This window comes from Lycorma delicatula, chromosome 3, assembly GCF_047948215.1.
Source record: "Lycorma delicatula isolate Av1 chromosome 3, ASM4794821v1, whole genome shotgun sequence".
Classification (NCBI taxonomy): Eukaryota; Metazoa; Arthropoda; class Insecta; order Hemiptera; family Fulgoridae; genus Lycorma; species Lycorma delicatula.
Genome location: NC_134457.1, coordinates 190481387 through 190495053, shown reverse-complemented (window position 1 = coordinate 190495053; position 13667 = coordinate 190481387). Strand labels below are relative to the sequence as shown.

Here is a 13667-nt window from a genome sequence, read left to right as displayed (position 1 = left end):
ATGAAATATAAATGTAATATATCTTATTTTCTATAGATTACAAATGTTATTCTTAGAATAAACAGGCAGTGACATGAAGGATATTGTTTACTGTTTAATATAAAACAATTTTTGTGGTACAAATTCTACATGAAGAAATGATATGAACACAAGTATGTGGGGTTTAGTATTTTTAAACAGATTATATTTTTTATGTATTATTTAAAACAGTATTTTTTTTCAAATATTAATGATTTCATCTGATTGAATCTATTATCAAAGTATAATCCACGTTAAAGTACAAAAAAAATCTTAAAGAAAAATAATTCCTATATTAAGATTTGATGTAAAGTGCAAGTATTAAATAAAAAGAATTATAAAGTTTATAAAAAAAATACATGACAACAGATGGAAAAACACATTAAGTTGCTCACATATTTGTTATAAATGAAGTGATAGTTGTCGAACAGCTAACAAAGGTTATAAGTTTAAATTATTTTGAAGTATAATAAATGAGAATGAAGGAAATACTTATACTTTGAAAAATGATTTAGGGCCAGGATGTACTCCCAGAAAAGCAAAAAAGGTGAAATATCAGGCATATTTATTATCATATTGTTATCAGTAATCAGACATGTGACTGCACTAGGATATGGGCATCACCAAATTACAGACATGTGAAAAGAAATTTCTAAGGAACAGAAAGAAAATTACAAAGATGAAATGTCAATGAATGAAAGGGTCAGATTTATAGTGAAAGAGGAAGAGAAATTAGACGAAGGAAACATTAGAAACAAATTAATCATGCATACTATGCTCATTTAAGTCATTTTTTTCATGCAAACCAACCTGTATTTTAATAGCTTGCTTCTCCATATTTGTATGGTTTAAATTGTAGTTATTGATCTTTTTTCTCAAAAGATAACCTCTTGATCTTGACTGCAGTCTAATAACCCAGTCTTCAATAGTTTTATTATTACTGATTTTACTGCCTGTACAACTGTTTTTTATATTACACACTATGTCCTGAAAATAAATAACACAATTAAAATACATGGTAAAATTGTACCAAAATATTCATGAATGATTGTTAGGTAAACTTAACATTTATTAGGTTAAACATTTACATTTTAAATCAAATTTATGCTAACATTTAACATTACAGCTGTATCAATAGCATGACTGTTGATCATATACCACATGTGTGATACCAATATTCTACTGAATAGTGGGCAATAATAGTGGGCTATGCTAAGTACTATGAGTGTTGCATGTGAATATAAAAAAAGAGACAGCTGCAGTTCCACTGCTATACTCATGATTTTATTTCTTTTCTTACTGTAATGACACAATTTTGCAGTTTTCCCTTATAAAGGCCCTCCATTTCATTTAACCTACCTACTTATTTTACAATTAGTAAATAATACAAACTGAAAAAAATCTTGTAAAAAAAAAATATGAATAAAATGGAGTGTACAATGTTCTATGAGGAAACACAGGCATTCAGAAATGTTTTGTTTGCGTTGTTTACTCCAAGATCTGTAATAAAAAAATAAATCCAACACAGTTTCACGACAATGTTCATAACTGAATAAAAAGCAGTAGTAATTCAGAAACTACAACTATCACTGCAGAATATGAAATATTAATTTTTTTATTATATGTTCAAATATGGCAAATAAGACTGTACACTGAACTAGACTTTATGTTGATGGTTAAATGACAAGTCACCAGTCTGGAATAGACCAATGGTATTTGACATGATTATCTGAATAAGATTCTTTTAAATATGATGAGAGTATCAATAACAATTTATGTACCATAGCCAATTTCAGAATCAATCTATATTCTTGATCAACCATAAAATTTATCTGATGATAAACTTTTCAAATTTAAATTATTGGCAAATATATGAAGTTAAGTACAAAATTTAAGTAAACAAGAAATGTTACAAGAATTTAGAACAGTAATTCAAGGGTTAATGACCATTCTAGCAATCTTCATGGAAGAGTGTAGTAGTATTTCCATACTTCCACCTATGGAAGTTTCAGGTTCAAATCCCAGTCATTCATCATATTAATCAAGTATTACAAATTTTCATATATTTACTTTTCTAAGTTGACATTAGAAAAGGCATCCAGCAGTAAAAATCCCCCCCCCCCACAAAGAAAAGTGAAGTAGACAAGCATGAAAATAAAATACAATTTCAAATTTGATAGAACAATTTAAGAGTTATTTTCAACTGAACATATCCACTTCTAACCTTTCATTATTAGAAAAAGTATCCAAAAAAATAAAAACTTAGAAAAAATAAAAATACTTAACTTGTCTGCCAATACACCAGTTATTAATTGCCTTGGCAATGGGTACATTGGTGAAACATATTAAAGGAAACAAACCAACTTTATATCAGAGTAATTAAAAAAATGGACTAGTAAAAATATGAATAAAGATTTCTTCATAATAATATTGTTCTTTGCATTAGAACAAAGTAAAAGTATTTAAAAAAAATAAATATTATTGTTACCATATTTAAATCAATATGGCTCTCAGCCTTCAAAAATGTCAAAGACAAAACTAATTTGGCATTTATAAATATGTGAAGGCTATTTAGAAAGTAAATATTTAAGAATACCAAAAATCAAAGATAATTTTTTTCCATAATTGCTAGCACAGCAAGTGTGATAAGATCCAAATAATATGAAAATTTTAAATGACCTCATTCACACTAATTTTCTAACAATACATGTTTAAAATGGCTGTGTTAAGATCTAATACCAGCAAATACTTGGGTATTTTAGGTCATTCAGTTTTTTTTTTTACATATGAGCTGAAACTGCTGTGAAATTAATTTTTAACTTGTTTCTGTGCATGATGATGATAATGAGCAATAATGTTATGAAAAGGCATTCTGTGAAAAATGTCATGAATTTAAAACAAGTTATGTCAGTGATAAGGAAAAAATCACATTTGTATGAGTTCATGATATGCAGTATCAGATCTAAACTATCTGATACCTCAGTTATACATCCATATGCTTTCTTTAGAAGTTTTGAAGATTAAGATGTCAACTTTCTTAATGGCATTATGATAGGAGATAAAAATGGTATGTCACATACACCTTAGAAAAAGTAACACTCCATGCAATGCCACTATTATCGTCATTGTTATCATAAAAAATTTAATGAGTTAAGATAAAAAAACCACATCACATGTCCTCTGAAACATAAAACTGAGATTTTCTACTTAATAAAAACATAACTGTTGGTGGTTAACTTTAAGACCCTGAAAAATTGCAGGGATAAAAAATAAATTTCAAGGATTGTTAATGTTTAGAGTATGGCTAATTTGCAACAAAAACTATCCAAACAATCACCATATCATACAAGTTGTTGCAAATATTCTAATTTAAAGTTTTGGCTAGACTTTCAACAGTCAGATCTTGCACCTAGCAACTATCACTGTTATACAATGAAGGAACATTTGACTAAGTTGAAAAAACATTTGGTTGAAATAGAATTTCAAAATACAGTGATAGAGTACAGTGATATGTGGGTAACACAACAGATTGGAAACTTCTACATTATAACAAACTAATTCACAAGTTCAACAAATGTATAAAGTTCACGTGTGCTACTCTAAAATAGTTAAAGATGTAATAAAGGTGGATAAATAAATCCCAAAATAAAATCATTTAAAATTATTTTCTGTCCATTGAATCTTTATTTTCAAAGTGTCCTCTATAAATTCAAACACTCATATAACTGATTTATAATATTTAATTCCATTATATATTTATACAATGTATTAATAAATTAATAATTGTTTTTTAGAATTGTTCAGGCAGAATAAATGAAGATTTATAAGAAAAGATATTTATTGCATTTTTAAATACAATAATAAAAAAGGAACAAGTAACCACACACAAATATAATGCAATTTTTTTTTTAACAAACAATATATTAAGAGATTAAAGCTAACAAGTTTAAGACTTGAACATGAAAAGAGACTTATAAATAAAAGTAACATTTTTATAAAAAATGTCAAATAAAAACTAAAAAATAGAATTATCATGACAAAGAGAATTATTAAATATGTATGAATGACAGATACATTTAGAAAGCACAAACTACAACTAGGAATACACAAACATTAATTATAAAATAAAAATCTAGGATCTAGTTCCTGATCAAAACAGGAATCATCTTAACTCAAATTAGCTGTTCCATTTATATATTATTTGGTGTTATCATAGTGGTGTTGTGCTCACAGAAGCAAGTAAATGGAAGTTTAGACCTGAAAACAGTCAAAAGAGCATCTTACAGGCACTGTTCCTATGAATAACAATTATTCCTTTTGCAAGGTTTTCCAACGAAGTATTATAAACCTACCTTAAATAAAATATATTAATGATTACTTACCTGTATTTCATAAATAGTCAAATGGCGTGAACTATCACAACTTTCAGATTTTACAACATCAGGTTTGTCCCAAGTAAATTTAACAGGATTTTCATCATGTAACAATAAATAAACTTTAAGACCAGTGGAAGTAAAGTGTAATGTCCAATTACAATCTGAATTCTTTTCTTTTAAACATTTATATTTTTGTAAGGATATAAAGCACGGTAATGAATCTCCGTTACTGAAATTTAAATCAGCATGACTGATAATACAAGACAATGTTTCTTCCATATCATTTTTCTCTAATGCATAATTAATTTTTGTTAACCATTTTGACACTGTTAAAATAAATAAAAAATATGTTCAGAATAATACTTTTCTGCAATGAAAAAAATTTTATTACTATTATCTAATCTACTAGGTAATTTGAAACATTATACATTTTAATTTTACAAAACGAAAGAGAGTGAAATTGAAGCAGCAATATTGAAATAAGTAAGAACACATACAATAAATGGTATATAAAAGTTTGAAACGTAAGAAAAGTAATACTGTTTTACTTTAGTAAAGTGGAGAGAAGATTAACCATAAAACATATTTAATTTATAACTAGTTACATGTCAGGAGACTGTAAGAGCCTGTGACCCATATTAACTATGTTTGATGAAATCTTAGATCACAAGCAGGAAGAAATGTGCACATGTAACAGTTACACACATGATATTTTTCAAAAATGTTAGATTGCAGTTAAATGAAGTATCCGAAAAATATATAGAAAGCAATAATTGTATTAAAATGGCAGTTATAAACTTAATGAATATTACTGAATTTAGGTATGTTAATATAAATTAATCAGATCAATAAGTGTTTAGAATTATTACATAAAAAGTAATTAAGTAGAAGATGTATAATACACATTCGGATATACAGATAAAAATATACAATAGTCAATCTTATTTGCAGTATATTAATTAATTTCCTGCCCTATAAATTGGGAGCTTAGCTGTGGCAATAGGCCAAATCCTCATTTTCCACAGAGATAGTATGATGATTACCTGCTAATAAGATGTAATATGAATAAGTAGTAATAGACAGGCAGTAGCAACATTTGAAATATGATGGGGGACTTCCTAATTATGGGAGAAGAGTACATCTAAAAATTGGTATGAAACTAAAAAGGATACTACCATCAGTAAATAAACTGGCATTCACCACTTAGAAACTTATACGGCTTTGTAAAGCAGAAGGCTATACCATAGGAGCTACTATAAAGTGGTGGATATCAGTGGAGACTAGACAATGATTGTTTACGCCAATGCGTAAAGTAGCTTTAATCCAATAAATTCAAGGTCTTCTCGTAGTGTCAAGTTCACCATAATTTTTTATTTTGTCTGCTGTGGTCGTAATGACTCTTAAAAACAATTCCTATTTAGCCAAGTTAGTCATAACTGTTTTGTTATCTTCAATTTTAATGTTGTCAAAGTTTCTAAAAGTCTAATTATCTTTATCTGCGATGATGTCATTCCTCAACTTGTTCGTATTCAGAAACTGTCTTATCAGTCTTATGTAATTCCTTTAATGGTCTGCTTCTTTATAAAAAAAAATCAGTGTTATGTTTATCGTTCCCAAATTCCCCACGTTTCTCTAATCATTCCCAAACTTCCCGTTTATGCTGTTTCTTTCCCGCACTAACACTTGCACACTACCTACTTTTTTTTTTGTTGTCAACACACACACTCTTCTGTCTATGGCCTAGTTTGCTTCCCCTTCTTCTCATCACGCCACCTTTCTTCAGTGCAGGTCAGACTTCTACTGGGTGCGGATGTTCTGCCTGCGACTCGTTCACATTTTCTTTCACTCTTGTTACATTTCTCTCATTGTGTCCATTTTATTCATTATTATACAAGTTGTTACATATCGATTTGAAGTGGAGTGAATAATAATTTATAAAATGTTGTTCATAAATAATTAATATTATTTAATGTGATGTACCATTAAAAGGTAAAGTAAGTGTGCTTTATTAACTGCTACGATACTGAATTATTTTATGTATTGTTTAAAAATTAGTGGTTGAGTTATAGACTGTAATTTATTAATGTTGGTATACTTCAGTAAAAATATGAACTGTTATTGTTAACTATTCACTACTATTATTATTTACTGAAAGAAATATAATGTGGTTTATAGTCCGGTTAATACGTAATGTGTTAGTAATTAACTAACAAATCAATTGCATCTTTGGTATTGAAAATCATACTGTTCTGTAAACAGTATGCATAAACATAATCGCATTCTAATCCCAAAGATTGGGTATATTTCATTAATTTTGACCAAGATTTTGTTTTTAGTGGTTTTCAAAGATTACTGATGTTTTGAAGCATAATTTTTCATAAAAATACATGGAAATTGGGTATGTTTAGTGAACATTTATGTAATGCGTCAAAAACATTTTCATAAGAAAATAATATACTGTCTTCATCTAAATCAAGTTCCATATCATTACATGTGTGAATCTAATATTGTGTTTTATAGATTCAGATTTAGTTTTTAAATAATCTAAATCATTTTCATTCAAAGCTTTGTCAATCTTGTCAATTTTATAGATTTCATTAAGAACTGCATTAGTTTTGTTTTTTATATATCTTAATTGTGAAAAATGTAGTGATAAATTCAGTGTACTAATATTATGATTTCATGTTTTTAAAATCATTATAACATGATGAATTGCATTATGTTACAATATTATTATATTATGTTATAACATTATGTTGCATGATATTGAATTTTCTTTAATCAATGTAAGGTTACTAATCTTTAAGATTTGAAGAGAAACCAAAAATTCATTTAAGTGATAAATTAAAGTCCAATACTTCGGCAAACAAGCTATGTTTAATTTTTGTAATTTACCTAACAGTGATTCTTGAAAGAAGGCAGCAACTCTTTCAGTAACTGAGGGTTGCCAATTACTGACAGTTGACAAGGGTTGAAAAAACTTGAAGATAACATATTTTAGACTTTAAGTACTTCACAGCTAAAAGCAATGGAAAAGTACAGCTGCATTTTCAAAAGAAATGATTTTCTTTATTCCACATCTTTTTTTTTAAAAATCAACTGATAGTACCCTCTTGGATAAAATATTCTCCTACTCAGATCTTTGAGTGCGGACTGTTAAAAGATCATCATGAACAATAAAAACCAAGGTACCCTTCAAGAGCTTGGAATGTTAGGAACTTAATGCTAGCTTAAATAAGTTAGCAAGGTAGGAATTAGTGAGAAAATGATGAAAAATGAATAAGATTTTTGGTTAAGGAACTGTAGGATTAACACAAAGTAAAAAAATGAAAGCATGAGGGGGTTAGAAATACAGGACAAAGAGAACGTTATTAACAATTGACAAAATGAGAGAATCATTCTGATCAGGTTAGATTCAGAAACTTCTAACAGTGGTGCAGGTTTATATGTCAACTTCCACGAAGAAATAAACAAGATAATCTAAACAAATATGTAAAAGGATAGTACGCAGTGGAAGTTAGACTTTGGTAGGAATGGATTTTTTAAAATGTAATAATTTATTTCTCCTAATTTGGTAATAATTTAATACTAATAGGAAACTGTAATAAAAATAAGAACAAGAAGGAAAATAGTTGGTGTATGATATAGATCAGAAAAATGGAAGCAAAATTAAGAATTCAGTATCTTGCGATGTGTAAATTAGTAATAACAAAACACTCTTTTATAAAATAGTAAAAAAAAAAAAACAATATGGGCCAGACGATGTGATATAGAAATATTTCAAAGAGATTATGCAATGGTTATGCCGAGAAATTACTGGCAAAGTAGACTAAATTGCAAATGAACAGATAAATGATAGAATTCATTTTACTTTGAAAGGCACATTGGTAGAAAACCAACAAATGAATTAAAAGTTTATGGATGAATGTAAAAAGTCCAAAAATTCTCAACATGATGAAGGCAGGAAATGTATAAGTTAGAAATAAAGTTAATATAAAATGCAAAATAAAAAGTAAATTTGTTGGTGCAGAGATATGGTGAAGCAGGAAAAAATAAGATTACTAAACCTTGTGTCACGAAACAGTACAACAGATATAAATATAAGTTCAGTATAAATGAAATAGCTTAGTAGTTTAGACTGGGTCGTTCTGTCTCTTCCACATGCAAGTGCAATTATTTCTTTATGTGTATAATAATGTAATGTAATCTACCAATCGACTGGCACCATGGCATGACGATAATATGCAACTAAAAATTTTGTTGAGTCTATATGATTGATGTTTAATAATAAGGTAATGCTTCACACCATTACTCAATTCAGTGAAAAAAAGTATTTCACACTGTGTTAACTTGTTACTCCATATGGTACGATACAGTTTTATAGTTCATTTTCTAACAGTTCTACTCAATATTATTTTCATCAATTTTAATTTATCCTGTGTTTATGTGCCAATTGGGTTTTAACAATGGGTGATTCTGTTGCGAGACGTAAACTGGGAAAAAACTTAAATATCTTCGGAAAAAAAAATCAGCAACATATATACGAGGGTTATTTTTTTTCAAGGTCTGATTGGTCACGAAATTAAAACCACAGTGAAAAAAAAAATTTTTTATTTGTAACAAATACTTACATAGTTACACTATTTCTCTACATAGTCACCACTCCGATTTAGACATTTATCGTAGTGTGGTATAAACTTTCCATTACCCTCGTCATAGAACAGAGCCGCCTGGCCTGTGTTTTCAGCCATGTTTCTACGCTGGATTGTTCTTTTGATTTTTCAGTTTTGAAATGGACCCATGTCTCATCCCCTGTGACAATTTTGTTCAAAAATCTTCTCCTTCATTGTGATAGCGCTGGAGAAACGTTAGGGAGGCATCCACTTTCATTGTTTTGTGATGGTCGGACAGCATCTTGGGAACCCATCTCGCACACAGTTTGCGGTACTGAACTCTCAATGGTGTAGAGAGCTGACCTTGAAATTTCAGGAAATAAATCACTCAATACAGAAATTGTGAACCGATGATTTTCTCGAATTGCTTCTTCCACTCGCTCATTGGTTGACACTCCTTCCCTGACCGCCTGCATCATGAACATCTTGTACGTCCTGCTTTAAAGTTCCTGCACCATTGTCGCACTTTGCTGTCACTCATTGAAGTTTCACCATACACTACTTATTTGTCTATGAATTTCAGCTGCACTACACCCCTCAGCCTGAAGAAATTGAATTACCGCACGCACTTCACACTTGGCGGGAGATGCTATTGTTGTAGACATGTTTACGTGCTAGCTGCGTGTTCAGAACTAAACGAAGTGAAGCGGCATGATTGAAGGCCATACTAGAGACGCTGTGCAACACATATGCGCAAAGGTTCATCCGATTTTTGCACAGGTTTTTATTTTGCGACCGATCGGACCTTGAAATAAAATAACCCTCGTATAACTTTAAAACAAGATAATCCTGAAACAGCAGTCAAACATTGCTTGAAAAGCAAGTAGTGCATTAGTAAAAGAACAATTTTTAATATAATAAAAAAAGACAAAATTGATAACATGTTATTTTAAAAAGACTCGAAAGCATGTGAAAACAAAAGTTGGATTATTTTACTAAAACTGCTGAGAAAAAGTTCATTCGTTTTATTTCAATGACAAGCTTCCTAACTTAAAATATTAATGCTGTGAATACTAATTCTGAACTACCATATTTTTCTAGAAGTGCATTACATCTTATTTTACAATCAATGAAATTGAGTTTCATGTCCAGAAAAAATAATTCTTTATTGATTGAACGCAAAGATATTATTTCATGGGGTAGGGAATATTTATGAGACATTAAGCAATTTGTAAAAGGGGTAAGATAATTTATTATGTACATGAAACATGGGTTAATGTGGGACAAGTACGAGAAAAGGTATGACTGGATAAAGAAAAAAGTGTGTAAAAGACACTTTTATGAAAAATTTGTCAACTGGATTGAAAATCATGACTGGAAAAAGTAAACGATCAATAGTAACGTACATAGGAAGAGAAAATGGGTTCTTGAATAGTGGTTTATGGGTATTTGAATCCAGATCTTCCCAAGAGTACCACGCTGAAATGAATGGCGACAATTTTATGCAGAGGTTTAAAAGATTATAGATTGTCACAGAAATGGATAGAGGGCTGTATCATTGCCAGAAAACTGAAAAAATTCCAAATGATTTGACCCAAAAATCAGAAATTGGCAAATGGTTAAAATCGATGAAAATCGAACAATCACTGAAGGCATGTTAAAAGAACATATAAGATTAGTAAAATCAGTTAAACAAAAATATATTTATTATAAAGTAGATAAATAGCAAAATTAAAAAATTTATGTTGTGTTGCGTCTCCTTCCATACCATTACAATTTTAACCTGATAGAATTGATAAGGGCATAAGTCAAAGGCTGCATTGGGAATAATAACACAACATTTAAGTTAATTGATGTAAAAAATCTATTGACAGAAGGTGTTAATAGAGTACATGCAAATTCTTGAAAAAATTGTTTTCAATGTGTAATAACAGAAGAAAAAAGCATGGGAAGCTGACAGTTGTGTGAAAATATTATTGAAGATAATGCAATACTTTTGGGAAATGATAACTGTTCAACAGACATCAGCTTATCAGGTATTGAAGAAATACATTGAAGTAATAAACATTTTTTTGTTTTACTTGATGGAAAACTACTATTACAGAGAAAAATAAATATAGCATACAGATGGCAGGAATATATAAAGGAATTATACAAAGAAAGGGAAGTTTTGAAGGAAGAAAAAGAAACTACAATGATAATAGAATACACTATTTTTAGATCAGAATTTGATAGCACTCTTCAAGGCATAAACAAAAAGTTAAGGCAGTACGTATTTTTAAATAAAATTAAAAAATTTTTTTAAATAATAATTATTTCTATTATGGGAAAGTTTTCTTTCATTTAAATTTATTTTAACTTTTATTTTTATGCTCTTTTCAATCAGTAAGAATTTTCAAATACAATCCTGAAAATTTTCAAATTCAAATGAATAAGAGCAGTAATTAGTAACAAGTTTACCTGTTACCAATCTACTCATTACTGTTTATCTGTTACAGTTACCTGTTATACAGTTCAAAACTTATGTATTAACATTTTCAATTAAGTCCTGTAGCTTTATTTGTGTGTGAAGTGATATAAAAGAACTTAGTGTAGAATATATTTGAATTTTGGGAAATAAAAACCCGTCATGATTTTGTGAAAATAATTTTTAAAAAAATATTGGTAGCACTAAAATTAAAATTTAGTTTTGAAATTTTGTAGACAATTTTTATATTATATTTGCACATTTACATACCTTGAATAACTTCTTGCACTTCTTTACAGACACGCTGCACAGCTTCCTGAATATCAATTAACCACAATTCTGTACCTTCAGCTTGCTCTTGATACTGTTTCTATACATTATAAAAAAGGTTAATTATTACTTGTTAATTACAGAGCTGAAAAATAAAATAAAAAGCTTAAATAATCAGAAATAAAATTATCATCCCTAATTGTGACAAGATTTCATTAACCGTTATGTATTTTATTATTTTTAAATCTGAGATCATAGAAATTTTTTTCTTGAATAGGATGAATAAATAATAAGTATTATTGTTTCCATCCAGATACAAGAAACTTTATCTTACTAAGAACTTTTTGAACAGTGTTTGTAATTAAAGTAAATAAAAACTGATTACCTTAAGAAGATAAAGAAGAAGCGATAGATCTCTGAAAGATAACTTTTCAGATATTTTTAAAGCAGGATTCTGGAGTGCTTTCTCCATTGCTTTAATATCATCATTCTTAACTGCATTATTTAACATCTGTAGGCTGGCGATAGCTGCAAAAGACATAATAAAAGTATTTTTATTATTTTAAAGTAGAAAATTATTTTAAAACTGAAATAAATTGTAAAGAAATACAAATACTAAAATTACCTATGACCTAACATTCACGAAATTTCAGAAATTGATAAATTAAAATGAAACCAACAAAAATTTGCAAGCATTATTTTGTAGAAACAGAGCTTAAATCATACCAACCAACAGTAACTCAATATTAACCACACATTAACAAGAACACTAACTGTACCACCTTCATGTTTGCAATGCAAGACGTCCAACAGAATTTTTATAACAGAAAGAGAAATGTAGTTGAACTGCATTTCTTAGCTGACAGAATGCAGAAAATTAGAATTTATATAAAAATTCTTCACTACTATGAACTGATCAGAGCATAAAAATAGCCATAGTAAAATAACAGGTAAATTAATATGGAAATATGAAATGTAAACCTTTCAAAACTATCAGAAATACTTCTAAATAAATTATAATTTTGGCAATCATTTTTCTTATTTGATAAAAAGTTTGCTCATTCAAATATGCTTTGATATGATCCAATTTTTAAATTGTGAATTAAACCAAATAATGTTAATCCCTAAGCACGTTTTTATTTTTATAGAGTTCTATTTACGCTATATCTTTATCGAATTTCAAAAGCAACTTTTTCATACTAGAGTAAAATAATAACCATCATTTTTAATAAACTAAGATAAAGATAAGATAAGATAAAATGAGGTAAGATAAAATGAAGTAGAGTAATTGCAAAATGGTATAAAAACCAGTATCAAGGAAACATGCCAACAGAAATTTGTTTCATTTATTAGTATATTTAAAGCACTGTTTTGAAGGTTAGCAAACATGAATATTTATAACAAAGAATAAAGAAAAGGTTAGGAGCCATTTGAATAAAAGTGGAGATAAACAGATGAAGTTAAGGGTAAAAATAAATAATATATGAAGAAATTCTAAAGATGAGTAAGAAGGAAAGATTTCTGAATATAATTTTAAAAAAGTAGTTAATTCATCGAATAAGAACTTCAGTTATTGTGCAGAGAGGAACAGAGTGCCTCAGAAATGTCTTTAGTCCCTCCATCATAGTAAGGACTTACTCTTTTTCTGTTTAGCCACCAGAAGGTATTACTTCAGAGGATGAGTGAGGATGATATGTATAAATGTAAATGAAGTGTAGTCTTGCACAGGCTCAGGTCGACCACTCCTGAGATGTGTAGTTAATTGAAACCCAACCATCAAAGAACACTGGTTTCCATGATCTAGTATTCAAATCTGTATAAAAGTAACTGCCTTTATTAGGATTTGAATCTTAGAACTCTCGACTTCAAAATCAGCTGATTTGCAATGACGAGTTTAACCATTAGACCAACCCAGTGAGTCAT

At 28.9% G+C, this 13667-nt stretch overlaps 1 protein-coding gene across 1 annotated transcript in view; it reads right to left on the bottom strand.

Moving 5' to 3' along the window:
- The window catches only part of LOC142321264 (ras GTPase-activating-like protein IQGAP1), a 110695-nt gene that overhangs the window by 51733 nt on the left and 45295 nt on the right, over nucleotides 1-13667 (bottom strand). The window contains exons 13-15 of the mRNA XM_075359261.1: nucleotides 12130-12272; nucleotides 11745-11844; nucleotides 4401-4684 (exon numbers count right to left, since the gene is read on the bottom strand). Coding sequence (XP_075215376.1) covers nucleotides 4401-4684; nucleotides 11745-11844; nucleotides 12130-12272 — 527 coding nt within the window. The remainder of the gene's footprint in view (nucleotides 1-4400; nucleotides 4685-11744; nucleotides 11845-12129; nucleotides 12273-13667) is intronic.